This window comes from Triturus cristatus, chromosome 11 (genome assembly GCF_964204655.1).
Source record: "Triturus cristatus chromosome 11, aTriCri1.1, whole genome shotgun sequence".
NCBI classification, from domain to species: domain Eukaryota; kingdom Metazoa; phylum Chordata; class Amphibia; order Caudata; family Salamandridae; genus Triturus; species Triturus cristatus.
In genome coordinates, this window is record NC_140594.1 from 1,116,319,988 (window position 1) to 1,116,347,530 (window position 27,543).

At 42.6% G+C, this 27,543-nt stretch overlaps 1 protein-coding gene and 1 long non-coding RNA gene across 3 annotated transcripts in view; one reads left to right on the top strand and one right to left on the bottom strand.

The window, feature by feature from the left end:
- Positions 1 to 17,874, bottom strand: part of LOC146786135 (cytochrome P450 2J4-like) — a 36,453-nt gene extending 18,579 nt beyond the window's left edge. The window contains exons 1-3 of one of the 2 annotated variants that reach the window (XR_014970857.1): positions 17,272 to 17,874; positions 11,783 to 11,945; positions 10,591 to 10,740 (exon numbers count right to left, since the gene is read on the bottom strand). Coding sequence is in view for 1 of the 2 variants with exons in the window: in XM_085635638.1 (XP_085491764.1) it covers positions 10,591 to 10,740; positions 11,783 to 11,945; positions 17,272 to 17,442 (484 nt within the window). In the remaining variant the exon portion in view is untranslated. The remainder of the gene's footprint in view (positions 1 to 10,590; positions 10,741 to 11,782; positions 11,946 to 17,271) is intronic. The other variant, XM_085635638.1, reaches the window with a different exon arrangement.
- Positions 1 to 27,543, top strand: part of LOC146786134 (uncharacterized) — a 92,054-nt gene that overhangs the window by 37,124 nt on the left and 27,387 nt on the right. Inside the window, exon 3 of the long non-coding RNA XR_014970858.1 lies at positions 2,760 to 2,850. This is a non-coding gene — a long non-coding RNA (uncharacterized LOC146786134). The remainder of the gene's footprint in view (positions 1 to 2,759; positions 2,851 to 27,543) is intronic.

The following is a 27,543-nucleotide window of genomic DNA, read 5'->3' on the forward strand; positions in this document are numbered from 1 at the left end:
AAGGTCTGCATCAAAGGATGTAGTCTGATGCTAGAGTTTAGATCCGGTACAAAACAGATGCAGCTGAAATAAAGATTGTAAGAAAACAGGCTTTTTTTTAGATGCCACCCCCCTTTTGCCCCAGTTAAACTACTAGATGTTTTTTTATGACTCTGCAAGTGTCCTGGAGCCTGCTTACCAGGCTCCAGTACCAGAGCTATTTCCCCAAAACTGATATCTGTCAATTGGTAACCTTAATTGGCAAAGGACTTTAACCCGCCTATGATTTCCTAATATATGGTACCAATGGTGCCCAGGGCATGGGTTTTAAAAGGGGGGCCAGGTCTTCAATACAGTTTGTGCCATCCTGAGTAATCCAAGTAAACTACTAACAGCAGGCCTGCAAATGCAGACTGCAGGAGCAGTGTAGACTGCTTGAACTCACCATGTGTCGCAAAGTCAATGCACTATTTTTAATATATATGCCAGTCTCCCCTAACGAAAGACTCCTAAATCTCAAGAGGCAGGGTGCTTTATTTTAAAGGTGTGGACACGTAAGTGCAAGCTTATGTATCCCTATAGTGGCCTTTACTATTAAAGGAAACTATAAGTGAAAGACAATCCATAGGATAACATGGGCTGGCAACTGGGCAAACCCGAGATTGGCAGCTCCATTATGGTACTGCCAAATATGTCATGTTTTGTATCAAACAACATGCCTCCTCCTAACATGAAACTCATGTCGAGGACGATGTGGCATACACCATGGTGGCTACCTTAGAGGTTGCCCACCTGGTTGACCCAGCCTTTCCTGTGAGTTGGCTGCCAACCGGCGCTTGCTGCAGCCACGACTGGAATCTGACCCCCTGCCAGGAGATCACACCTCCCTCCCTGAAAGGATGGCTAGTGAAGTGCATATCAAGGCGGTGAGCTTCAAAGGCTGCACCGCCTGTTTATGCATCCAAGCTTCCTTCCAAAGGAGGAAGTAGCCCTCCACCTGTCCACAGGTACATTTTGCACTGGGGGAGGCAAGAAAAGTTGATAATCAGGGGGTGTACATCTAGAAGGCAAGTCACACCTCTAGAGTGAGGTACCTGGTCAATACAGCTGAGGAAGACTACTGCCATTTTTAAAAGTGGTAGAATAGTGGTTTTGGTGTAGAATATGACCTACACCGCAGATGTGGTTACTTCAGGGGTGGATTAGCCACTGGGGCTAGTGGCCCAATGGCCACTTGCACCCACAGCCAAAAGGACAAAGAAGAGTCCAAGTCTGCGACAATAGGACTTGCACATTCTAAAAGAGGGACAGTACACCTGTGGGAACACTCTTGGAACTGCACAATCGAGGCTTGTCATTGGCTAAAGATCAGTCCCCCCAGACAGTAGCACCCTCGGACTTCCTTGGACTAGTAGCACTAGTTGCCTGCAACCGCAAGTAAAAACAATGTGCTGGAACAAAAGAATCGATAGCCATCGGGTCCTCTGAGGGATCGTTCAGGAGTAGATGGTCCAGTCCATTGTGGGAATCGAAGTCCTGCCCTCCACAAAGTTTCAGGCAGCTATCATGTTCCCCAGACCCACGCAATTAAGTTAACTTTCTACTGGGCTTACCTCTGCCAAGACTTATTGGTCGTCAGTCTGGCAACCACCGCCTTTACTTGACGCTGCACCTCAAGGCAACTCCGCAAGACCTTCATCTGACGTCAACAGTGACTTCATCGTCAACATTTTGCACCCTGTCCGCCTCCAGCACTGTGTAAGCTGTAAAACCCGATTCAGCACCAAGGACTGCCAGGACAACTTGAACCCAGGCTTCTCGAGCAAGGTAAAATGGAGCTTACTGTAATGGATTGGTCCTGGGACCAGCAACACCTTTACCCTCCTTGGGACTCACGCAACTCGACCTGCAAGTGACCGATTGTCAATAGTGGTTTTCACCATTGATTCCAGTGATAAGGTTGCCTGTATTATCTTGCACTGATTTTGAATTTGTGTCTCTGTGCAATACAGATAGCAACCAAACAATTAAAAGCAATTCAAGCAAAAAATAGCACACAGAAATACAGCTTGAACACTGAGCATAGAAGTTACAAACGCTATATATTATTCTCGGTTACTAACTGCTTGTGAACAGTAAACCATTTGTAAACAAAATAAAACCATGCCCCATGTGTTCATAGTCTGTAACCAATGATGAACAGCTAACATCAAAATACAACTTCCACAGGGATCAGACTGCAATCCTTCTAGTTCTTTCCTACCTGGATTATGTCAGTAGACTCTACTGTCATATCTGGAAGACATGACGATGCACAGTAAACATGTTTTAGCCATAGGACACATAGTGGCCATTTGTTAGGCATCTGTTTTTGGCAGTTTTTGGCAGGGTGGTAGATATGGCTAGGTTAGGTCACTGGTTTAAGGGTCACTAGGGAAACATAGTTATTTCAGTTGGGACTCCTGACAGCACCATATTAAGATCCTGGTGAAAATAATGTTCCATATGAGACAGGTACACATTAGTGTTGATAGGACCGTTTAAGTAGCTGGCTGATTAAAGCGTAAGGCATACTGTTCCACTGAAATTACCGGCCATGCAGGATGCTTGGTACCTGATTCCTAATGTGAAATCCACATGTAGAGCTCTCCACACATGTTGCTTTTAGCATATGCAAATGTGGTGAACTCTGCCTAGAAGGTATGCACTAACTTTAGTGCTAAAATATAGCGCTAGATGCAGATTATGCATTTTACATATTTTTATATCTATTTTTTTAGGAATTTGGTGTAATTCGCAGAAGCAAATGACACCCCTGCTTAAGACCTCCCGCAACGGCATACCTTCACGCCATCAATTGTTTTCCAAGAGGTAGAAACAACACAATTTTGATAATAATAATACAGTGCTTTTTCTCCAAGAATGTCCATAAATCTTGATCATGATTTTCATAACTTCATAAAAAAACTATTGTGAAAAAAACAAGCAGCAAATACGTTTTGTGACAACTGTTCTTCAGTGCTAAAGACTCAATCGTCCAGGTGAAATGTTACAACGAAAACTTTAATCAAGGTCACAGTCATCTAAAGTAGTACAATATGTTGTTAGTGGAAATAACAAGATATCTTCACGAGTTAAATTCTACAGAATATTCATAACCAAGATAATGGTTTCCAAAAGAATATTATTTCCAGCTCAGTTGTGCGAATGTTATGAAACACAAAATGATGGTGGCTGAAGTTGGGCCCACCTAAATTATCAATGGGATGCTGATTTAGAATGTTGCTGGTGGAATTTCTGTGCCACTCTGATAGCGAAAAGCTGCAGTGAATTGAGTTAATAGTCCTGGCAGTGCAAATTTCACCACCATAGATTCAGCCTCCATCTTAGGAAGAAGGGAATATCTGGCTTGTATGAAACTGGTGCCAGTGTAAGAAGCTTGAACTTCCTCTTTCTGATGTGGATACTGGATATATGTCCGTAAAGTGATGTCCAGTTGTGAGTGCCCACATAGCTTGTATATTTACCAAGCCTGCGGTGTTTTTCAACTTGTATGGGATACAATACAATTTTTTCAGCATCTCTTCTATGGCAGTCTTCCAAGAGTCTAACTTTAGCAAACATTGGGAAGAGGAGTTGGCCTAACGGCTAGGGTGGTCGACCTCGAATCTGGGGAACCGGGTTCGAGTGTCGGCATTGACGCTGAACATCCTGTGATTCTGGGCAAATAAATTAATCTCCCCGTGCCTAACATTAATGAATGTGTCCTCACATAATGCAACTGGTGCTATGTAAAGGGCTCTGATACTCGATTCGGGTCAAGTTTGCGCTATATAAAACTCTGTCAAATTTTAAAAATTTAAAAATGGTGAAAAGGCTGCTTTCGTGGGAGGTAGCAAATTCCTGTCACGGCTGCTCAGACTGTCACCTTGTAGAGAGCTTTAAATTCAGCGGCTGGGCTGATGGAACAATTAAACTCCAGAGGTCCGTGGGAGTGCCAAGGTTCAAGCTGACACTTCCTTAGACAATAAGCACTTAATAAGGAATGTCCCATTAGCAAATAATATTTCAATTTCCCAATATCAAATTTAGGCTTTGGGGTCCTCTGAAATCTGCTGTTTATTTTCTCCAGATTCTTCAATTTGTCAACATTCCTTGTATCTTTCCATCACTGCTTACATCAAGTACCTGTTGTCACGTTTGGACTAAGAACATCTATGTTTCAGGTTGACCATGGAAGACCATTGTTTACAATGGTTCTTGATTAATGCAATAGCCTACAAGCTATTATAGCTGCTTGTCAGATAGTGTTGGGGAGGACTCATACAAGAAGTTGGTGTGGCAGCAGAGAAGAGTGAAAATTACTGGTCGGAGGCTAAAGGTTGTATGGCTTACAGTGCACGCTTTTACGACACATGCCTCTACTACACATTTTTACATTGCATTCATTTACCTAGCATCTGCCTTTTCCACACATGCTCATATCACGCCGGTAGGTATAAAGAAGCTAGGTGAAACATATATATATATATATATATATATATATATTCACAGCAAAAACCATAGGTTTCAGGGGTGTTATAGTTAGCTGGCGATTTCACTCATACAAAACCATTGAAATTCCCCTGTTATAGTTAGTTTAGCTAACTATAACTCGCGCCCCCGCAATGCACTGCTGATGACGTCACATATTACATCACTCATGACATGGTCAGTGACATCACTGATAACATCTCAAATGACATCACTGATGACATCACTGATGACATCATCCATGTGATAATTTGATACATCTTCTCACACCCTAATATAACCTTTGATACACCCACTATAAATTACAGACTGCCATTCTCAAAACCATAGACACTCCAACACCAATAACTACATACCCACTCACTGATTCTTAGGTCTACACACCCATCCACTCACTCACCTGTACTAACCCTGAGCGTAGTTCGCGAAGTAGCACTACGCGAAGCTACGCAAAGTGCACTTCGCGAGCTACGCGTAGCACTTTGCGAACTGCGTAGTACCCTGTTCGCACTGTGCAAGATGTCGTTTTCAATGATTGCACAGTGCGGACAAGCAACCGGCACTGTGCAAACATTGAAAACGGCATCTTGCACAGTGTGAGCTGTAGTTTTCTGCTGCTCGAGTAGATTTTTACTCGAGCAGCAGGTTTCTCAACGCGGACTGGTAGTTTCTCATCGCGAGCGGTCGCGAGCATACGCGACCACTCGCAATGAGAAACATGACCTCCTCGTGTTGAGAATCTCGCCGGGAGGTTTATTTTCCACGCTCGCGATCGCCAACTTGATGTTGCTGATCGCGAACAAGGAAAAAGTCTCGCCGGGATTTCATTTTGCTTGCTCGCGGTCGCCAACTTGACGTTGAGGACCGCGAGCAAGCAAAAAATGACCGCTGCACTACGCAACACTTCGCTACGCGTGTTTGCACTGTGCTACGTGCAATTCGCGTAGTACGAAGTAGCGCATACTTCGCAAACTACGCGAGCGTAGCGTAGTGCTTTGCCCAGGCTTAACCTGTACAGTCACTTATACTTATGGTCACTCAGTACAGGACTATCATATGCACTCATACACCTATATAGACACTCACACACCGCCACTCATCCATAGAAGTACTCACACACCTACTCAGTGATGCAAATAATTAATCACACTGCCATTTACTCACATATAAAGTTATACACACACCAGCTCAATTACTCATACAAATACTAGCACATTCTTACTTTCTTATACAATCAATGATACAAGCACACACTCATCCATACAGCCACTCTCACAATCACACACTCTCACTTATAGCCATTTATGTGCTCCAACACATATATACTGCCTTTCACATATGTAGCTACTCACACATGTACCAATGAAATATACATTCACTCACTAACACAACCATACACACACTCACCCACCCATACAGTCCATCACAGATGCACTCTTGAAACCATGCACCCAGTGAATCACCCACTCACACATCTATGCACAGAGATACACACACCCCACCCACACAAACACTCAGGCACCCATACAGTTACTCAGACACCCAATTTATAACCCATATAGACACTCATGAAGCTATTAGCAAACCCATGCAGCCGCTTACACACCAACAGACAGACAGATACAGACATTCACACAGTTTAGTCACTAACCCAAGCATTCAGTAAGATACGTTTAATCACTCACTTATAGAGTCAGTCACACACCTACAAAATCATCCATTCAGACACTCATAAACCCGCTCAATCTTCAATATGCCTTTCCCTATATATAATAAACCCATTTAAATTTTACAGAACACACTGTAACTGGATGATGTAATCAGTGATGTCATCAGTGATGTCATTTGAGATGTCATCAGTGATGTCACTGACCATGTCATGAGTGATGTAATATGTGACGTCATCAGCAGTGCATTGCGGGGGGTGCGAGTTATAGTTGGCTGAGCTAACTATAACAGGGGAATTTCAATGGTTTTGTATGAGTGAAATGTCCAGCTAACTATAACACCCCTGAAACCTATGTTTTTTTCTGTGAATTTCTAAGGTTTTTTAAATGCTAATTCCAAACTATAACATGCCTGAAACCTATGTTTTTTTAAGTGAATTTCAAAGGTTTTTTAAATGCTAATTTCTAACTTTAACGTAACTTAAACCTATGGTTTTTTTAAGTGAATTTCAAAGCTTTTTAAAATGCTATTTTCTAACTATGCTAAAAGAGGTAGGACATGTGAAGAAAGAAGAAAAACACACAGAAAGAAGAAAAAGAAATGCATTAAGAAGCTACAGAATTCCTCAAAGACGAAGAAAAGTGCAGGAAGAAGGAAGACGTGCAGAAAGAACAAACAGAGGAGCAGAAAGACTCTTTTTTCAAAATCATCCTGTACCCTCAACTTTTTCAGATGGGTACTGGTGGTAACTGACTATGACTAACCACTCCTAGAGCCAGTGCTATGCTAAAAGGCACTTAGAATACAGTTAAAACACCTACATACACTAGGGAACACTATGTGTTGGGGTAACCCTGTGATTAGTATGACCTCCTCTGTAAGCCCCTAGTATATAATAGGGCAGGGGTATTAAAACTATCTCTTAAAACGGGCCACAGGGCACATTTATACACTGTTGAAGGGAGGGGGGGCTGAGCTGACGTGTGCATACACACCCTATGGCCGTTTTAATTTGGGGGATAAAGTCCCCTTGAATCCTGAGTGTCCCTTGGGTACAACTAGCCCATCAGGTATCTCTAGTTAGCACCACAGAGCTGCGTTGCAGAGAAAATGGGCACGTCCTGGACCACCTCTCTGCAAAACAGCACAGTGGTGCTTACTGGAAGCACCTGGTTGACTAGTTGGCCCCCATGGGCCCTCTGGATTGACGGGGAATTATTTCCCCAACTTAAAATGCGCCATAGGGCGTGTTTGCACACGTCACCTCAGGCCCCGTCCCCTCCCTTCCCCACTGTGTAAACACGCCCTGTGGCCGTTTTAAATTGGAAGATTAACTCCCCTTGAATCCTAAGGGTCCCTAGGGTCAAACTAGCCCACTAGGTACCTCCAGTAAGCGCCACAGAGCTGCGTTCCATTCAGGTGTAAAAAGGGGCATGGCCTCTGAACACCTGTCTGCAACACAGCTCCCTGGCGCATACTGGAGATACCTGTTGGGCTAGTTGGCCCTCAGGGACCCTCAGTATTAAAAGAGAGTTAATCCCCCAACTTAAAACGCGCCACGGGGCGCGTTTGCACAGTGGTGAAGGAAGCAGGCGTGGCTTGAAGTGACATGTCTGCAAACACACCCTGTGGCGTGGTTTAAGTTGGGGAATCAATTCCTCCTCAATCCTGAGGGTCCCTGGGGGCCAACTAGCCCACCAGGTACCTCCAGTAAACACCACAGTTCTGCGTTGCAGAGTGTTGTAAAAAAGGGTGTGGCCTCTGAACACCTCTCTGCAAGGCAGCTCTCTGGCGCATACAGGAGGTACCTGGTGGGCTAGTAGCCCCAGGGGACCCCATCCCCCGGGGCTGGCCCTCTCCTTTGGGTACCGTGGGGGGGTCCCCAATCCCCCCATAGTCCCTGCCGGCTCCCCGCATCCTGCGGGAGCCGGCATTGCTTTTCCACATGGGGAGCAGCTAACATGCTGCTCCCCATGTGGAAAAGCAATCTGCTTTGCTTCATTGAAGCGAGAGCAAGTTTCCCTATGGCGGGGGTAATTGGCTGTTGGGCGGGGCGTTATGGCGTGCGGATCGCCACCGCCAGTCGGGTGGTGGCGATCTGCACGCCATCATAATAGTCCCCTTCGTTCTCTACTGATCTCAACTTAATTTCTTATTGTAGGTTCGGTGAGTATCAGGATTTTGATGCAGATAAAAGTTGTCCGTAGTAGGGCATTCATTTTGAAATTGATACTTGCTCTTTTGGCTTTCTCTGAACAATTGAATACAGATTGAAGATTGTACTCAGAGAGAGTTTACCATATATGTGGATGATTGGTAATGTGAACTATGCTACCTGTAAAGTATATGCTATATGGTCAATGTTGCACATAATGCTTGTTATCAACACCTAAGGCCGTTGTTTCTGTGTTGGTCATTATGATGCATGATCTTCTCCTGAACTATATTGTATTTATTGTCATACCTCTTATGTATACAACAATATGTGGGAAAACAAAGCTTGGATGATGTCATCAGTGAGGTTATCATGGATGTCATTAATGAATTCATTTGAGAGGCCATCAGTGATGTCATAAATGATGTCATAAAACATGTCATGAGTGATGTCATATGTGACGTCATAAGCAGTGCATGGCAAGGGCAAGTTATAGTTAGCTCTACTAACTATAACTGGTGAATTTCTGTGTTTTGTTTTAGTTCCAAACTTTAATCTCGTCACTGACAAATTCACCTAACAATAACGTTACGTTAACCGTTGTTTTTTTTCAGTAAATTTCTAAGGTTTTATTAAAAAAGAAAATACAGATCCTTCTATCACACCTAACTATAACGTTACTTTAACCTTTGTTTTTTTAGGTGCCTTTCTAGGGTTTTCTAAACATATAGTAATACTTAATCACCATACGTTAATGCAAGACCTGCCAGGCCCTGCAGCCAACTCCATGCCTTTGGCCGTGAGCAGCGGTGGGTTGGCCATATGGTCATTTTGTTTTAATTAAAGGGCAGAGTGGCCGTGCAGCTTCCCTAACTGAGTTGTTATCGGCCCCGTGGACCCCATCTTCTTGGCCCCTCATTTAATAAAGGGGAGTGGTCACACACGTCCCCCTCCTTAGGCCAATTTGTGCATGGCGTTGACGCAAGTTATAGTTAGCTCTGCTAATTATAGCAAGTGGATTTTCGTGTTCTTTTTAAAGTTCAAAGCGTTAATGCTGTCACTGTCCTATTTACTTAACCATAACGTTAGATTAGCCTTTGTTTTTTTCAGTGAATTTCTAAGTTTAAAAAAAAATCTTCCTATCACACCTAAATATAAGGTTACTTTAAACTTTTTTTTTCAGCGAATTTATAGGTTTAAAAAAAAATTAAAGTAATATTTTATTACTATATTTAATTGTACCCATGGCACCTACCATATACTTGTTGGAGGCCACAGGGGGAGCCCCAAGGCCCCAACAGCCCCAGCCCCAGTCGGTTCCCCTCATGCAGCGGCACTGCTCCCACTCAGAGAGAGCAGCTCCTAATGCAGCTCCCTCCTGGTGGGAGCAATAGTTTGATCTGTTTTCCTACCCACAGGACAGTATTTTTAAAGTTCCTGTCAGCTGGAAACAGACTTTGTGTTTGCTGCCGCTTGGTGGGAATTTAAAAAATGCTCCTGCCAAGCAGTAGCAAACACAGGTTTCCTTTCCCATGCCAGTGCAGGCAAGGAAACCGCTATGTCCCGGAGGGTGGTCTCCCGGGACATTGTCAATGAGCTGGCCCCAGGGGATGGGGCCCCTAGGTCCATTAATGGCACAGGGAGGGGTGCCGCGTGGCCAATCAGCCCTCTCTCCTTTATTATTGAAATTAGCCCTGGAGGATAGGTTCCTCTGGACCTCTGGAGGCCAGGGGAGGAGTGCCACACGGTCCCCCTCCCCTTCCATGCAAATTTCATCCCTGGGAATGTTAGGTGAATTGTTCCATCGTGAATTTCAACTAGACTGATAACAGTTCTGGTATCCTTGCCTACTGTATCTTGTTCTGATTACAGTGATCATGTTGAAAGACAAATGGTGCCCACGTGCTATTGCTGTTCTTTAGTTCTTGCCTTCGGTTTGTTAAGCTTCACTTATCCTCACAGCTAAAATGCTTAACTTTCTGTTAGAATCTGTTAATGTGGATGATTGTTGCTTTAAATGTATGTAATTAATCAAAATGTTCACGTGTATCCTAACCCATAATGTTGATTTGCATGCTGCTTGTATGCAGTAGGTACTGTTTATTTAAAGCATTTAGAGATCCCTTCGGGTCTGGTTTGTGCTATATAAAATAAATAGATAAATAAATAAATTATGATACCTAAACTGAATGAGCCCAATATGGGGTCAGATGTTTAATATCATGGAAGTGGCACCTGGGCCTGAAACCATTTACCTTTCTTTGTTGCAAAGAACTCCACCAAGCTGTGGGCCTCCTCCTGGATTCGCGCTTCTAGATTTTTCTTCCCGAGTCCGAGATTCCTCAGAGCTGTCAGACCAAAGCGTCTCTGCTGCTTCCAGGTGTGTCCAGAGGAAAAGACAACTCCTAATTAAACAATTGTGTATTAGGTTTTAGTTAACTCTATCTTCAACGTAAAATATGTATTTAATTTTTCAGCCTGGCTAAGTAATGCTTTGGTGCTCGCTTCTAACGTAATGCCTGTACAAGTAGAGGAATTCTGTGCAAAAGGCTGCAAGAGTGACTTTTATTTTTGAGCTACAAATATCAGTCTCTCTCTCTCTGCCACTCATTCAGCTCTTGTTGCTGCTTTTAGTAACTGCAGAAAATACAATTTAAAGATAGAGTCGCTCACCCACAGTGGGATCCACAGTTATCTTCCTCCCTTGCACATCCAGTAGCCCTGTATCTGCAGCACAGGACACACCAGCCTTTTGTCAGTAGCACACACTTCAGGGCCTAGACAGAGAGAGCACAGATCTGTATCCCACTTGAGAGATAAAGGCTGCTGGCTGAGGCTTCCTGACAGCCAGGTCACTACACACACTGTGCCACTGTGGCGGCAACACTGTATTGTGTGACTAATGCACAGCATTCACTGGCTGCCCACCCTGAAAGTCCTAGTTCTTCATCGTCTGTGCTAATATTGTTCGATAGTCCATTCGTTCATCCGTCCAACCATTCATCCATCCAACCACTTACACAATGGATACACAATTCACAAAGGTTTACTCCATGAGTAGGAATAGTTTAAGAGGAAATCTGTTCATATCCGGTCAGTGAGTCTTTACAGCAGTCATGAATATCTACACACAGCTTGTATTTCATCCATTCATAACCCAATCAATAGCACCTCCTGATGTCTGACCCCTGTCTGCTTTTTAATACTCTAAAAAGCTGGATGAATGGTTTATTGAGTTTCACCTTTGATCCAATAAAATACTGTGCAGATCACACATTCAAAAACTTGCATCCTCTTGTTCTTCAAGGTTGGTAAATTGAGTGCCATTAAACTGAATCTCACAATTTCTAATATTTACAGAGCTTAGAAATGACCGAAGTGTGGTATGATGCACTATATAAAAACAAGTTATTTGCTACCTGCTGTTGTGAATCGAGAGCTACCTACCCTTGCCCCTTGATATCTCCTGAAACGTTGGGATTGTAGGGCGTTCAACAAGCTCTTCGGAGTGGGAGATTAGACCATCTCTTAAAGCCTGGCATCCATTCAGCACAACCACTGGCTTCGGCCCCAGCCACACAGTGAACACGTTCCCATAGGTCTTGGCAAGCTGGGGGTGGAAAGTAATCATGGAGCGAATTAATGGAACAGCAAACAAGAGGAAATCAAGTACTTACTCTAACAAATAAATATCTGATCTCTTGGGGGAAGGTAACTATTATGCATTTCAGACTCTGGGCAGCCTGGGCAAGGCATGTTACCCACGTACAACTTATGTTACTTTATGTAGGGTAGTAAAACTGGCCTACCATCCAGGAAGATAGTGGCTCGCGCAAACCTTGCCCCTTCCTAGGTATTATTTAGCTTTTGATTTATTAAGGTACTGTTAGCCAATCATCATATTTGAAATTGTCTTAACTAAGTAGTATAAATGATTAAGTGTAGAAAACCAAGTTTAAAGGTGCACAGCTTACAGTTCATGCATACATGGGGGCATGATAGGATCCAAATGACTGTCCTAAACTGAACTCCCTTCTCTTTTTTACTTTGCACATTGCAAATTTCCCATTACACACTGCAGATCAAAATCAGTGTCCTCCATCTTTCATGCATGGAATTATCTGCATCATTAATAATGGGTCGTACGTCTATCAACAATCACTTGATTTCAGAAATATCTTTTGCTATCCAATTAATAAAGAGTTTTCTGAGTAGTCGTGTTTGATTCCAAGCCTAGGCATTTTTATCCATGTACTTTGCTGGAGTAAAACATGCATACCAATGAAAGTAAATCACAAATTCTCTAGCATGCATCAAACTTTGGTCTTAATGGGAGCTACCCACACACATGAATTTCCCTCACATGGTCCAGCCTTTTTTGTGAATTCTCTCATACATCTGTTTAAAGAGTTTGCTCTGGAAATAGCATACAGGAGTTTCTTGAAGTGCTGGTCCTCTCACATTAAGTTCACTAGACAGACTAAAAGAATGACAGTGCCACATCCATGCACTGTCAGTTACTGTCCTGGGTAAAGCCTGGTTTGTCTTAAGGTTCAATGCTACATAAATACACAGTAGGCAATTACCAGGGACTTGGCATAAACAAAATGTCTTGTGGGAACTATGAAGATAGACCTGTGCCGCAGCTACATGCTCTGAACTAGCAACGTGTGCACCCTGTCTTTGGATATGAAAGAATATTTCATGTATGATTATAATGGAGATGGCCACTCATGCGCAATACCCAACATTATACAAATCACCTGCAGAAAAAAGAACACTATTTTGCCCACCCCACTGGTATTGTTATCTTTCTGTTATTATGTTTGTTTGTGTGGCAGGGCAATGTGTGCTTTACAGGATCAATGTGGACATCACCATGGTCATTTGATAGGCAACATAGAAACAGGCAAAGCAATGTGTGCTTAACTGTGGCAATGTGGAAGCTGGTTTGATAATGCTTGCCCAGCAATATGTAAGAAGCACAGTGTACTATCTGAGCAACAGATATATAATGGATTTACCCAGACAGTTGATGGCAGCACAAGGCATGGAATATTGCGTTGCAGAAATAAGCCACAGATTTATATGGGTTAATAAGTGCCTGAGCAGCAATAATAGTCCATGCATCAGGCATCGCGTTTCCTGTGGCTGAGGTGTTTTTAGTATTTAGTGTTTGCTTGTGTATTTAATTTTCTGACCAGTACAAACATGATCTGCTGCAGACAATCCCGAGCATGGCACTGAGGCAGACCTGGCTGTAAGGATGCACAGATTGCATCCTGAATCTGACTGCCCCTGAGGGCTAAGGCCCATCTATTTGCCTCAGCCCTCTATGCTTATGTTAAAATCATGAGCACTTCACACTTGGACAGTTACACTGGTAGTCAGGCCTAATGGAATATACACCCCTACAGTGTTGGTGTTAAATGATCACATGGCAAAAGTAACAGGGACATGTGAGCAGGGACATATAAAGTGGTCACATAGAATAGGCAGCTGTTTGTCTTGAACCAGCATCAATAGGAAACCATAGACTAATGAATCTCTGAGGAAACCCCCATGGCTGGTCCTTCACACCTCAGTGCAACGTTGGATGAGGTGTCCTCTTACTCTGCTAATGAACTGACTCACTTATGATGTACAAGGGGGAGGGAGCACCACTCAGTGCCAGAAAGCACTGGCTAGCAACCAAGACCCTCGGTTTTCTTGAACAGAGCCTGTCAGAAGGCATCCTTGAGAGTTTCACTGAGATAACTTTGTGGTAAATGGTGAGTGCAGTTGAGCTTAGGAAAAGTTAATACTTGGTGCAGTAAAAACTGAACTTCAGGAACCGTTCCTGAACCTTTGCACCTGAGCACATACCCGTAAGAACCATCAATGTATTAACTAGTCTGAGTATTTACTTACTACTCTCTGTGGCCCCAGAGAAGCCCAGTGGAAACAGAGATCAGTGAACTCCTCTGGGTCTTGTAATAAGTCGGTTTATTTTGAGAGTACAAAAGGGAGCAAAATAAAGTGACACAGAGCATTGGCAAGCTATCAAAATCCTTTGTCATCTTGAAAACGCCTTTAGGAGTTTGAGGCGATTTTGTAATAAAACTCGGCATAGACTAGTTTAGGAAAAGACCTACAAATGCACCCATAGGAAGCCATTCAGCATTAAAAGTATTGTTATAATTGAGGAACATTATTTTGGTGGATGGAAGAGCAGTAGAAGCAACATTCCGATCGAAAGGTTTGTGTGCGTGTGTTTGTGTGCATGTGTGCATGTGTTTGTGTGTATGTGTCTATCTATCTATCTTTATATATATTCACTGAAAAAACCATAGGTTTCACACATGTTATAGTTAGCGGAAATTTTACTGATAAAAAACCTGTCAAATTGCCCCGTTATAGTTAGTGCTGGCAACTATAACTCACGCGACCGCAATCTTCTGCTGATGCTAATACTGTATTTAGACACTTATTTGCCCATGTCTTCTTCCATACATTTTTAGCTATACATATATTACAAATATTTTTTTTTCATAAAGACACATATGTCATCAGCAGAAGATTGCGGTCGCGTGAGTTATAGTTGCCAGCACTAACTATAACGGGGCAATTTGACAGGTTTTTTATCAGTAAAATTTCCGCTAACTATAACATGTGTGAAACCTATGGTTTTTTCAGTGAATTTGCAAGGTTTTTTAAATGCTAATTCCTAACTATAACGTGTGTGAAACCTATGGTTTTTTCAGTGAATTTGTACGGTTTTTTAAATGCTAAGTTACTTTACGCCATTCGAGGCGTGCGCGCCCACTTAACGCAGTTCGTTCCGTGCACGGTTTTTATCAACTTTAATAAGCCCTGTACATTTGGTGGCCTTCGGCCACCAAAAGCACAGGGGGTGGGGTCAATGTGGATAGTGTTTTTTTTATTTCGATTTTATAATTTCATGTTGCCAAAATTTAGTTTTTTTTACCTATTAATAAGCCCTGTACATTTGGTGGCCTTCATCCACCAAAAGCACAGGGGGTGGGGTAAGTGTGGATAGTGTTTTTTTTATTTTTATTTTTTTACCGTACGCTTACGGTAAGCGTACGGTAAGCGTACCCCGCGAAATTGCCGAAAAAAAAATAAAACCGTTTTTGCTCTTGGGGGATGTTTGTGGACTCCCTCAACATGACTATGTGGGAGGGAGTTGTCAAAACAGCCCCGTAACATGTTTTTGGCCATCATGTTTGATAAACAACACTCAGTGCGAGAGACAAAATGGCGGACGCCGCTTCCTGGTTTCGGCCGATTCGAATGTTTACTAAGATCTAAGAGCCAATCAGAATCGCGCTCGCGCACGCAACCGTACGCTTACGGTAAGCGTACGGTAAGCGTACCGTAAACGGGCTCAGATATATATATTGATTTAAAGGCTATTTTCTCAGAATCTACTCAACAGATTTACACCAAACCTACAAAAGGCACTTCCTTGACCTAGGGACTACCTCTCTGCCAAATTTCTAGTAATTCTGTTCAGCCGTTCGGGCTGTAGCTCGTTCTAAAGGTCCTATGGAAAAATGCATGGGAAAAACGCGTTTTGGGACCCCCCTTTTATCTCAGCCCCCGCTTGACGAATCCCCCCGAGACTTTCAGGGTAGGAGCGGAGCATAGCGCCCCACCTATTTTGAGAAATTCGCGAGGATTCATCGACCGGCGCCAAAGTTATTCAAAATAGAATGTTGAGGTTTTCCTATGGAAAAGGGGTCCTAACTATAACTACCTACTGGCGACCGCCAGTAGGTAATATATATATATATATATATATAAACACATCTCTTTTCCTGGGTTCCTGTCCAGTACTTGGAATTTATGCCACAGGACAAGATGGCGCATTTATATTGTAAAGGGCCAATTACATTTAAATTGACCCCTTGGGTACAAATAAGGAATAATTGTTGTGGGTATTTTTAAAGAAAAGGTGACCACAGACATTTTAATAGGATAATGTGAATATTCTCCAGTTAGTCTTTTACATAACACACCGGGTTATCACCTCTATGGTGGATCATTTTCTGTTTGTCGCTATCCTTTTATTATTTGACCTCTCCAAAGGGCGTGCAAATGAACTGGAGGCAGAGCAGTCTCTCTGGGCTCTGCTCCAGTGCTTGGTGGCAGTGTCAGAGAACCTGACTGCTCAAGGGTGTCCATTTGCCTTGTTAAATGCATTTTAAGTTTCAATTACTTGACACAAACATAGAGTGTTGATTGTGTATGTTGTAAGGTAAATTACTTTGGGCAAGGAACATTGTCCTTGAAAGCCGGATGTGAAATTAGCTCAAATCACAGCATATGGATAAATATGTCAGAGCTTTATTCCAAACAGACCTCATCCACCAGCTTTCCTCATTCAAAATTGCCTCCACATTCCATTACATCACATTCTTGAACATAAATCTTCCAGGACATTACACGTCTTCCCTTTTTTTTTTTAAATCCTCAAAACAGAGATACCACCATACTACTAAAATATATAAAACAATATATTACGTGCAATATAAACACAATTTTTTAATTGTTCAACATATACTTTCAGATAGTTGGGGTTCTGACTTTTTCTACCACCCAAGCTTCTTCCATTGCTTTCTTGATTGTTATCATTTAAGTTTACAATCCTCGACAAAGGGTATTCCTGCTTTTGCTTCAGTCATCCAAGAATATCATCAACCTTTCAAAAACATACATTATTGTAATAGCTAATCTGTCTCTAAACATGGTCAAAGACAAACTCCAGCCTTTCATGAGCCACTGTGATAAAGCAACCCTCCTGCAAATTGTTCTTAGGCCCAAGTATCAGAGTGTGTGTATGTGTAAAGAACACTATAAACTATACATTTAGCTGGGTAACATTTGCACACTAAACAGAAGTAACAACCACCTTGTAACCAGGAGTGTAGTACCTGCATGAGGGTCTCGTGGTGAAGCACAAATTTCAGTGTCCAGAGATTTCCAATGATGGGCAGCGGAGTCGGTCCAGGAGGGTATCTTCTCCTCAACCACTGGAGCTTGAAGTAATGTCCAATGAAGAGAGTAAGAAACAGAGCGATCAAGAGCTCGGTGATTGGCAGCATGGTGGACGCCTGTCTCTGCTTCTAGCAGATCTCCTAAACAGTGGAATTAAAAATGTACTCAGCACTATTCTTGTCTTAGTATAATTTATTCCTAGTTCTTTATGAATCCTACATCTATTTCTCTAGCTGATCCTGTCCTCTTTTCTCTCTATCACTTTCTCTCGCTATCTCATCCTTTTTCTCTCTTTATCCCCCTATGTACACTGAGTTTATAGCATGTCTTTATCTGACCTGAATGTCTGTTTCCCTTTCTTCCCTTTTTCTGCAAACCCTTGATTTGACTCAATTTCACCTCCTTTTTCTTCCTTTATCTACTTTAAATTCCTCTTTTCTTTTTTGCTTTCCTCCTTTATGTCCAGCCTTAATATCTATCTTCTTCAGTATGTATGCATCTCTCTCCTTTCGATTTCAGTAACGGTCACCTTCTCACTCGCATTCTCACATTCTCTCCCCTTTTATACTTTGTCTAAGAACCGCAGAGGAGGCGTATATTCTGGAAGTGTACAAGATAAGAGATTGTTGATTGTGTAACATGCATGCTTATCACCTGCAAGTTGGAATGTTTGCTCTTTCATCACTGCCCTGCTGTTGTTTGACGTCTTGTAAGTGCATGCAAATGAACTGCCAATAAACACATCTCTTTTCCTGGGTATTTTTAAAGAAAAGGTGACCACAGGCAGGTTATAAGATAATGTGAATATTCTCCAGTCAGTCTTTTACATAACACACTGGGTTATCACCTCTATGGTGGATCATTTTCTGTTTGTCACTATCCTTTTATTTTTTGACCTCTCCAAAGAGCGTGCAAATGAACTGGCAACAAAACAGTCTCTTTCGGCTCTGCTCCAGTGTTTGGTGGCTGTGCCAGAAGTCCTGACTGCTCAAGGAGATTCATTAGCCTTGTTAAATGCATTTTAGGTTTAAATGACTCTTTAGACACAAACATAGATTATTGATTTTGGATGTTTTCCCCAAGACAGAGGATCTTTCATTACAGTTCCAAAGACAGCAACCATAAAATGGTTAACTGCTCACATTTGGGAATTTTCACATATTAAATATAATAATGTTACTCCTATCTTAGTCTATGGGAGAGGTAGGCCTTGCAGTAGTGAACAACAAATTTAAGGGCCTTGCACTACCAGAACACGGAAAACTAAAAAGAACATGGCCCACATTTTAGATACATTGTACCCTGACATCTGGGCTGGCCAAGGCCTAGTTGTGACTTACATGCCTTAAAAACAAAGGTTTTGGCCTGGTAAAAGGTTTCCTTTGCCAAGTCGACAACACAGTTTAATACTGCAGGACACAGGCTGTAGTGGAGTCACTGAGATATGGTTAAAGGGCTACTTAAGTGGGTAGGACAATCAGTGCAGAAAGACCACTAGTAGCATTTACTTTACAGGTCTTGAGCATAGGTAGTGTTACTTTACTAGGGACTTATAAGTAAATTAATTGTGCAAATGGGTCATAAGCCAATTCTACACTATTGTAATGAGAGAACACAAGCACTTTAGCACTGGTTAGCTGTGGTAAAGTGCACAGAGTCCTAAATTCAGCAAAAAATGAAAGCACAAAGCAGGAGGACTTAAGGCAAAAAGGAAGGTGGAAAACCACACCAAGGAGGCCAGTTCTAACACTGGGTATGTCTCAAGTCCGTGCACAAATATTAATCCTTCAGAAGTGAAATGGTGTGCCAGTCATCGAATATGATCCTGGTAAGTAGAAAATATTGATAGATCAGAAGTGTAATGGCTTGCCAATCACCAAATAGGATCTGATTCAGCCCACATTTTTAGTTTAAAAAATCATGGACTAATATTTCTATATTACTTTGCCTTCAAACAAAGGCAATTAAAGTCAACAGGACTTTGGACAGTGTCTATCTTGTGTGCCTCTTTGACATGCTAATTACGACATCACAAATACTCAACCTGGCATGGGTGGTGTTTCACAGAATAACTTGTGGGCATGTAAAACACTTTCTGTAAATGTACCAATTCAATTTTTGCATATACAACATAAGCCTTAATATTTATTATGCAACAACGTGGTAATAATGTACTGTTTATAGCAAATATGGCAGAATCATTTACAAAGGATCCCAAAGTCTCAAGATGTCTGTCAAATATTGCTCAACAATCCTGGTAACATTCAGTCACAACGTCATACCATTTCAGACTGCTTCATGCAAATTCAAAAGTGTCCCATTCCTTTTGACAGCCAAGATTTGAGTCTTTCCTATTATCACAAACTGTTGGGTGAGGCTAAAGTGCCAGGATGGTAACAGGGAGGGTGTTGTGTATTAGGTGACCAATATAATGGGAAGAGATTTGTGATGTTTGAAGAAACTAGAACTAATTTTGAAATAGGGTCTGATCAAATCCTGTTTAATGGTCGCATGAAGCAGGCTGTACACCGTAGACGGGAGGCATTTCTCGCAAGACCACAGAAATTGGCTCAAGGGGCAGTAATTTGTGAACTCACAAAGGGTAGTAAACTGATTCCTAGTATGTACAAAACCCTTGGCGCCTGATTTAGATTTTGGTAGATGGGTTACTCTTTCACAACGGGGATGGTTATCCTGCCCACTGAAATATAAATCCTAAAATATCCTAAGGGATTTATATTTTGACGGACGGGGTATCTGTCACTGCTGTAATGGAGTAACCTATCCACAGGAATAAAAAGCGTCCCCTAAGATACTGCATCTAAAGATATTAGAAAAGGGGGAAATTACCTTGATTTTCAGTGTGTAATAAATTGGGTGAAACACTAGTTTAGCATAAAACTGTGACAAGTAATGTAAGATTACATTTTACCCAGGTTAAGACTATGCACGAAGATATCCATAATTTCTGGGTAAAATATACATGCCAGTTCAAAAGACCACTTTTGATGTCACAGCATGGAGGATGAACGTTTTCAGATACTATGGTGTGAGGAAATACAGTTTGTTAAATGGCATGGTTGAGAAACCTCAGCATTTAATAAATTCACAGACCTATCTTGGGCCCAGCGAGGCTTGTTTGTAGAACCTTAGCTCAACCCTAGGTAGCTGTGGGTCTGAGCAGTCAGGCTTTATCAATGGAACAAGATAAAAGCATGTAAGTACCAAAACAATCAAATAATAAAGGAAACACAACACAAAGGAAATCCAACATGTATCTATAAGAAAGTATAAAAATGATCTTTATGAATTTTTAGACATTAAATAAACAAAATCCAGTAGAGGCTTCTGTAGGTATTAATTATTAAGGAAATCGTAAATCACTGCTTTTTCATTCCAATTACAAACAAGCATTGGCAACTAAGGCAGTTAGATGTTACTTTAAAAACTTTAGAAAACGTTTGTAAAGTTGGGATTTGGTTACTCCAGCCCACTTATGGTGACCAGCTTCGGCAGGTGGCAAGTCACAGGGGCCAGTAATGCGTAGCAGGACAGTGACCTCAAGCCACAGACATCAATGAAGTGCTTTTGATGCAAGGCATTTGGGATGCTCAAGGTGCTGAGAATCCTGTGGATGCTGATCCGGTCAACGGGGAACTTCATGGGGCCATTCCTTTGTCTATAAACGTGGTGGCGTGTCTTTAACCACAAAGGTCGATGTCCATTGAAGTCCAGGTGAAGTACAGCCAAACGCCATTTGCCATTGTCCTACTGGTCTCCGGTTACAGCATAACCAGCTGTTCCTTTAACTAAGGCTAGTGTCCATCTTGGGGGACCAAACTGCACGCTGACGACTCTCTTGGGTCCAGCAGGCTTGGGTACAACTTTTGAATGTTGAGTCTTGGTCTCCCCGGCTGCACTTCAACTGTCAGTTGTGATAAAGCAATTGTAGCTACCAACTCGCCAAGGCAGCTTCTTCAGCTTTTGAGGCCCAGGACCTGTACCTGGAATTTAGCCAATTGACTTTTGGAGTTGACCTCTTCTGTCTGGGGCTCATGGGCAACTTTCTTGGAGGAGGGCACCACAGGCACAGTCCCCTTTGCTGGCCTAAGGATAAGCAGGTGCAATCTGGGTTCAAGGAACAGCAGAGCAGCCCTTCTTCACTCCTTTCTACAGTGCAGACATAATCTGAGGTCTGGCTAATAGGGGTGCCACTCTTATGCCGACAACTTGCCTGTGGGGATGTGGTGACTACTAGCCAATGGGCTACCAGATACCCTCCCGCCTGATGATAGACCCACTCGATGGCTGGGACAGGAGGAACCCAAATTTGGAGGTCGAACTAAGGGGGAGGGGGGTTTTGTACATGTTAGTTTACCAAGGTGTATTTCTTGCTTAATGAATCTGTAAACCACTGGAGGGATGGGGGGATGGCTGGCACAAGTTTGTTTACTGTAATCTCCTGCTGTTTTGTTATTAAAAAAATTACAATAAATTCAACATGTGCATCAAGTTGGGGTTTAATGTAACTGTTCTTCTGATATCTTGAAGTACCAACTTAAGTAGGCCCATTCAGAAGTTAACACACTTGAGGTGTTAGCGAATAATCCTATACTTGCCAATGGGGCTAGTAGCACACTCTCTGGTAGCTAGGTGCAGAGCAGGCAGGCATACCCCTGGAGGCAATGTGTAAAGTATTTGTGTTCGACACAAACCCAGCAAAAAGTGAGGCACCACCAAAGAGGAGAGGAAGTAGCCTAACGGCTAGAGCGGTCGACCTCGAAGCTGGAGAACCGGGTTCGAGTCTCGGCAACGATGCTCAACATCCTGTAATTCTGGGCAAATCACTTAATCTCCCCGTGCCTAACAAAAAATGAATGTGTCCTTGTGTAACAAAACGGGTGCTCATGTAAAGCGCTCTGATACCTGATATCTTGGGGTCTAGTGCGCGCTATATAAAACTCTATAAAAAAAAAGACTACACAGATATAGAAGAATAAAGAATCTTAATGTCACGAAGATAAGGTCAAAACAACAAAAACCCATACAAGTTAAGAAAATAATGAGAAGCTTTGAATCATCAAGATGGGGCTGCAACAATGAAATGTCAGTAACTGAGGTTACAGGTATTAAAGTTATGAGTACACGGCAAAGAAAAGCAGTGCTTGAATATGGTGGGGCTAGTTTTAGACCCTTTAATGTAATGTTGAGAAGTTAGTACAGAGCCCGGCTTCAGCTTCCAAAAGTACGTCCTTGTTGTTACAAGGGGCAAACTTTGGAAATAATGAGGTTGAGTCCCCCAGTTATGGCCTCCAAGTTAATTTTAGCATCACAGGCTGGCTATCAACACTGATCGGTGTCGCTTTGCAACCTGGCCCTAGGGCCAAGGAGGAGACACTCGTGGCAGGTTGGCTCCTGCATTCGCGGTGGTGTGCATCTTCAGCATGGAGTCGCTACCGAGGGTCCCAGGTCTCGCTCTGATGTTATTTGACAAAACTTCAGCCACATAGGGCAGTGCTGAGGGTCTCCTTTGCTGTGGCTGGGAATCTGGTGTAGCCGTTCACGAGAGGGGGCCGCACTGAAAGGGAGGTCTTGAGGTGCAAGGCTCTGTTCACCAAGGAAGTTCTGGGTGCCGGTCACTTCATCCCCGGGTGCAGATAATGGGACTTGTAAAAGCGTGAAGAGGCTCAGAGGATAAATCCCCACGCTCACTTTTCAGCAGTGCTCGCTATCACCCTTGCCCATTCTTATGAGGCGTAGTGCTGGAAAGGTACAATGGTGGGAGGGTTGCAAACAAGCTTTTTACAAGGTCTTTGCTGTCCCAAAAGCAGGTGGTGAGCAGGGGCAAGCCTACAAGTCCTTGCAAAGGTCAGCAGGCAGCAGGGCAGCAGTTCCTGGGAACAGTCAATCACAGCTGAGTGGCAATCCTTCTATTACAGAAACCTTTATTTCAGCAGAGTTTCTTGCCGATCCAGTCATATGCTAATGTGTTAGAGCCAGAGACCTCATGCTTATATCCCAAAATGCCTTTGATGTAGTGTTGACATCAAAGGGGTCTTCAAAAGTGTGCATGGGTCTCTTTCAACCCAGTCCTGGCTCCAGACTACCGGTTGGGGGTATTTAAGGGAATTCCTAATGCTGGCCTATGGAAGGAATAGGCTTCTCTGTAGTGAAAAATGAATGTAGCTGTTTGTCACTGCCAGGACATGTAAAACTTGAAAGTACATATCCTGCCTTTTAGTTACTAATCACCCTGCCGCTAGGGTCACATAGGGCCTACCTTAGGGGTGACTTTGGTGTAGATAAAAGAGGAATTTAAGGCTTGGCAAGTCACAGTGGCAGTAAGCTGTATACACAGGCCTTGCAATGGTAGGCCTGAGACAGGTTTGAAAAGCTACTTGACTGGGTGGCAAAACCAGTACAATTATGTATATGCCAATGTCACCCTGTTTTAGGGGAGAAGCACCTGCAATTCAGCACTGGTTAGCAGTGGTAAAGTGCTCAGAGTCCTAAGTCCAACAAAAAAGGTACAGCAAAAAGGGAAGGCAAACAGAGCAAATTTGGGGGGAGACCACCCTAAAGGTTACAATTCCAACACTGGGAGACATGTTTTATTTTGTCAAACTCTTGGTGGCACAATAAGTGGTGCAGCCCATGAGGGGCACTTTAACTTGCAGGCCCTGGTTACCCCTGGTTCCATATACTGGTTGCCTATAAGTAAGTTAACTTATGACAATTGGGTATTACTCAATCTAACATATACTTTTAAGGGTCACAGCACTGGAATAGAGGACTAGTTAGCAGGTCTCGGTGCACTCTCAGAGCCGAAACACCAACAGCATCAGTCCAAAACCTTAGGGTGATCATGTAAAAAGAGTCATTCCTTTTCATGCGGACATGCCCAATAGTGGAACTGGAAACAGATGACAAATATCCTGAGAAATGAAGCAAACAATGTTGTCATATACTCCCCTAAGTACTGAATACTAAATTTGCATTCTAGGTCAAATAAGGGAAATACATTTTTTTAGATTTAAGGCCCTGTCCCTACTACTTACCAAAAGCTGCATATTGATCCCCTGTTTATAGCAAGGTGGTCCATCCCTGTTTACATGGCGACAAGATGCAAGCGGGTAGTTCATCACTTCATAAATCTACATCTACAAACTCATCAACAAATTCACCACAGCTCACTCACTGATTGCAACACATCTTCACTATTACTCCAAAGGTTCACACTCTTCTGAATTGCACCTAAAAGTTTCTCCAAGCTCGCCAGGTTCACAAATCTGTTCTTTTGTTCCCTGGTTACTCTGCTGAAGTTTAACATTTCTGAACTCTGCTGACCATCTCCCCTTTCAAACTCTGCTAAACCTCTATATTTTTGTACTCTCCTGAACATTTCCTGCTCCAAACTCTGCTGAACTCGTTTGTCTCCAACCTTGTGTGATATGTATAAACTCTGCTGCACTCCTTCCTCTCCAACATTATCTCAAGGGAACAAACTCAGCTGAACTTGAACCTTGTAGAACTCCACTGAACTTCTACCTCTTCAAACTCTGCTGAGCCTCTCCCTGTTTGAACTCTCCTGAATGTGCCCCTCTTCAAACTCTGTGAACCTTTCAACTTTGCGTCATTGGTGCAAAGTCTGTTGACTTTCAGATTATGCAGCTGCTTTCAGCCAGGTTTTAAGGAGCTGCTAATGGCACATTCTGTACACACAGACACTTACAAGAGGGCACAGCTAGCTCAGGTACTGCAATGCACATGATATTCAAAGAAATGGTATTCATACAGCAAAAAAAGTAAAATCCACAAACTACCACAATTGAAGTGAGACAAGAGGAACACCACACATGCAAGCTGCTCTGAATATTTTGTGCTGCAGAGAAAGTGGCAAAACTTGCTAATAAAGTGGTGTTCGGCCAAAAACTGTTACAAAAAAAGGTTTTTTGTGCAGAAAACACTGTCTCTATCACACCTTGTTTGCTTTAAAAGATGTCTGTATGAGTAGGACCATGAGCATGAATTAAGAGTGACACAATACGATCATGGCTGAATAACATCATGTCTGCTTCCCACTACCACAGTAATGACAATATAGCCAACTGTTATTCACCACCCTGCACGTCTTTCTATTGTGTCACAGTCCCTGCAATGCATGAGGTAAGCCCCACTCCAGAGTCACATATCTCTCCTTATCTCCCTTTTTTTGTTTGTGAACATGCCTCACTCCTTGTGTCAACAGCTTCCATGTACATTGTATATCCAAACTTCTGCTGCATATTATCTGAGCAGCACAGACAGCAGCAGGAAGGATGCAGGGAGGGTTGGGGCAAACACCACAACACCAGAAGGTCGGCTAGACGAAAGAACATGGTGGTGGGAGAAGCACATGAGGGAGCCAGCTGAAACACACACTCTCACGTAGAGTGTTTAAACACAAAGAAAAATAGTGCCTAATAAAGGAGCAGTGGACGGACATAAGTAATCAGTTCATGCTCAAAGGAAGGGACAAACGCGCAAAGTGGAGGGTAGCCTATGGAAGCTGACCAATCCAAAGTAATCAAATGTGATTGACAATGAAGCCAACCAATAGTAAGCAGAGGGAGGCCTCAAATCCGCTGTTAGAAAACATTTAGCAATTGTCTTGCAAGAGACAGCACCTGCTGTGTCTTGGGTGAGATTTAAACATGTATTTGTGCTAAAACATGTAACACTCCACTCAATAAGGTTCTACATTCAGCCACCAGACCTTTGCACAGTCGCCATTGGCTTGCTACAACCATGATTTGCCACCAAGATATTTTGCTGTCTGCCAAAATCATGACCATGAAACCTAAATACCTCTCTGACATCTTGGGGGCGGGGGGCGTGGCCTTTGGAGAAAAAAAACATATCAGCCGTTCTGTAATGTTGTTGTGATATGACAGGAAGACTAGCATTGTAATTCTTCAATGATACTGCTCACACATTTTTGAAGGAGGAAGTTAAGGTGATGACAAGAATGTAAAAAGCATCAAAATCTAAATCTGATAGGCCAGCCACCACTGAGTTAGCATAGGTGGTGCCTCTACCACACAAACTGCTTGTGGGACAGAGGATCATACTTTAAATAGTGCATCTTAGCTAGCTAAATGGCTTAACCAGTTGAGCCTTTATCTCTGGCATGTAACGTCACTCGTAATTCACAAGTTTAAATCCAACCCAGCCATTTGTCATAGGCTGATAAAATGAGTGATGACGGGTGATATTTAGAGTCCTTAGAAATAGATGTTTTTTTAGTGCAATGAGCTCTGGGGTACATTTTTAGTTTGGCAGACAGGGCACCTTGCAAACAAATGTGCTGGGGTGCCCTTTCAGCAAATGTGATTGTGCGCATGCTCTGTTTAGATTTGGGTGGGTATTTATATCAGACGTCCAGGAGTAGTCCTGTCCGTTCTACAATTGGAAACCGTGGAGCACCAGCCTGTCTGAGTTTTTAAGTCATCCACTCTAGTTAGAGCAGATGGCATGACTTACTAAATCTCGTATTTGTCTCTCCCAAACAAAAAAATTAAATAAAATACTCCCAGGGTATCCGGGTCATTCAATTTTAGTTTTACAAAAAAATCCTGCTTTTGGAGTTTGTTTTTGAAAAGCCAAGCCCAGAGACCTTATGTTATTACTCTTCCTAGTTTCAGGTCTGACTCAAACTGAAGATGCATTTCTTAGAAGGGGACTTTATGCAAATGTTAATGAAATTGTTTTAGGTCTCCATGAATGTTGGTTGGGTCCCTCTAGGAGGAGACCTGAAGATCATACACAAGATTATATTCAAACCAGCATTTTTGGCTTACCAAATATATATAGATTACCAAATGCAAAATGTATTTTGTTTTGTGAAACACCTGACATAACCTGTAAGTCTACCATGTTCCTTGTTAAAGTCAACTGATGTTCCATTAGGCCTTTTCGGGGGTGTTGCTGGATTTCTATATTTATTATACAAAGGCATGAAAATTGTTCAATAGTACCTCACTGATAATGGGAACATAGCAGGTTTATGGGGTTATATTTGCTGCCTGTGGTTATTTTTTAGTTTAAATTAATTGCGCCCTGCTTGTTCTGTGAAGACCCATTTGAAGGTTTTCCAAAAGTTTATTCCCATTGAATCCTATATATGTTTGCTGAGTTCTAAGTATATATTCCTCAGCACCTGCCTATGT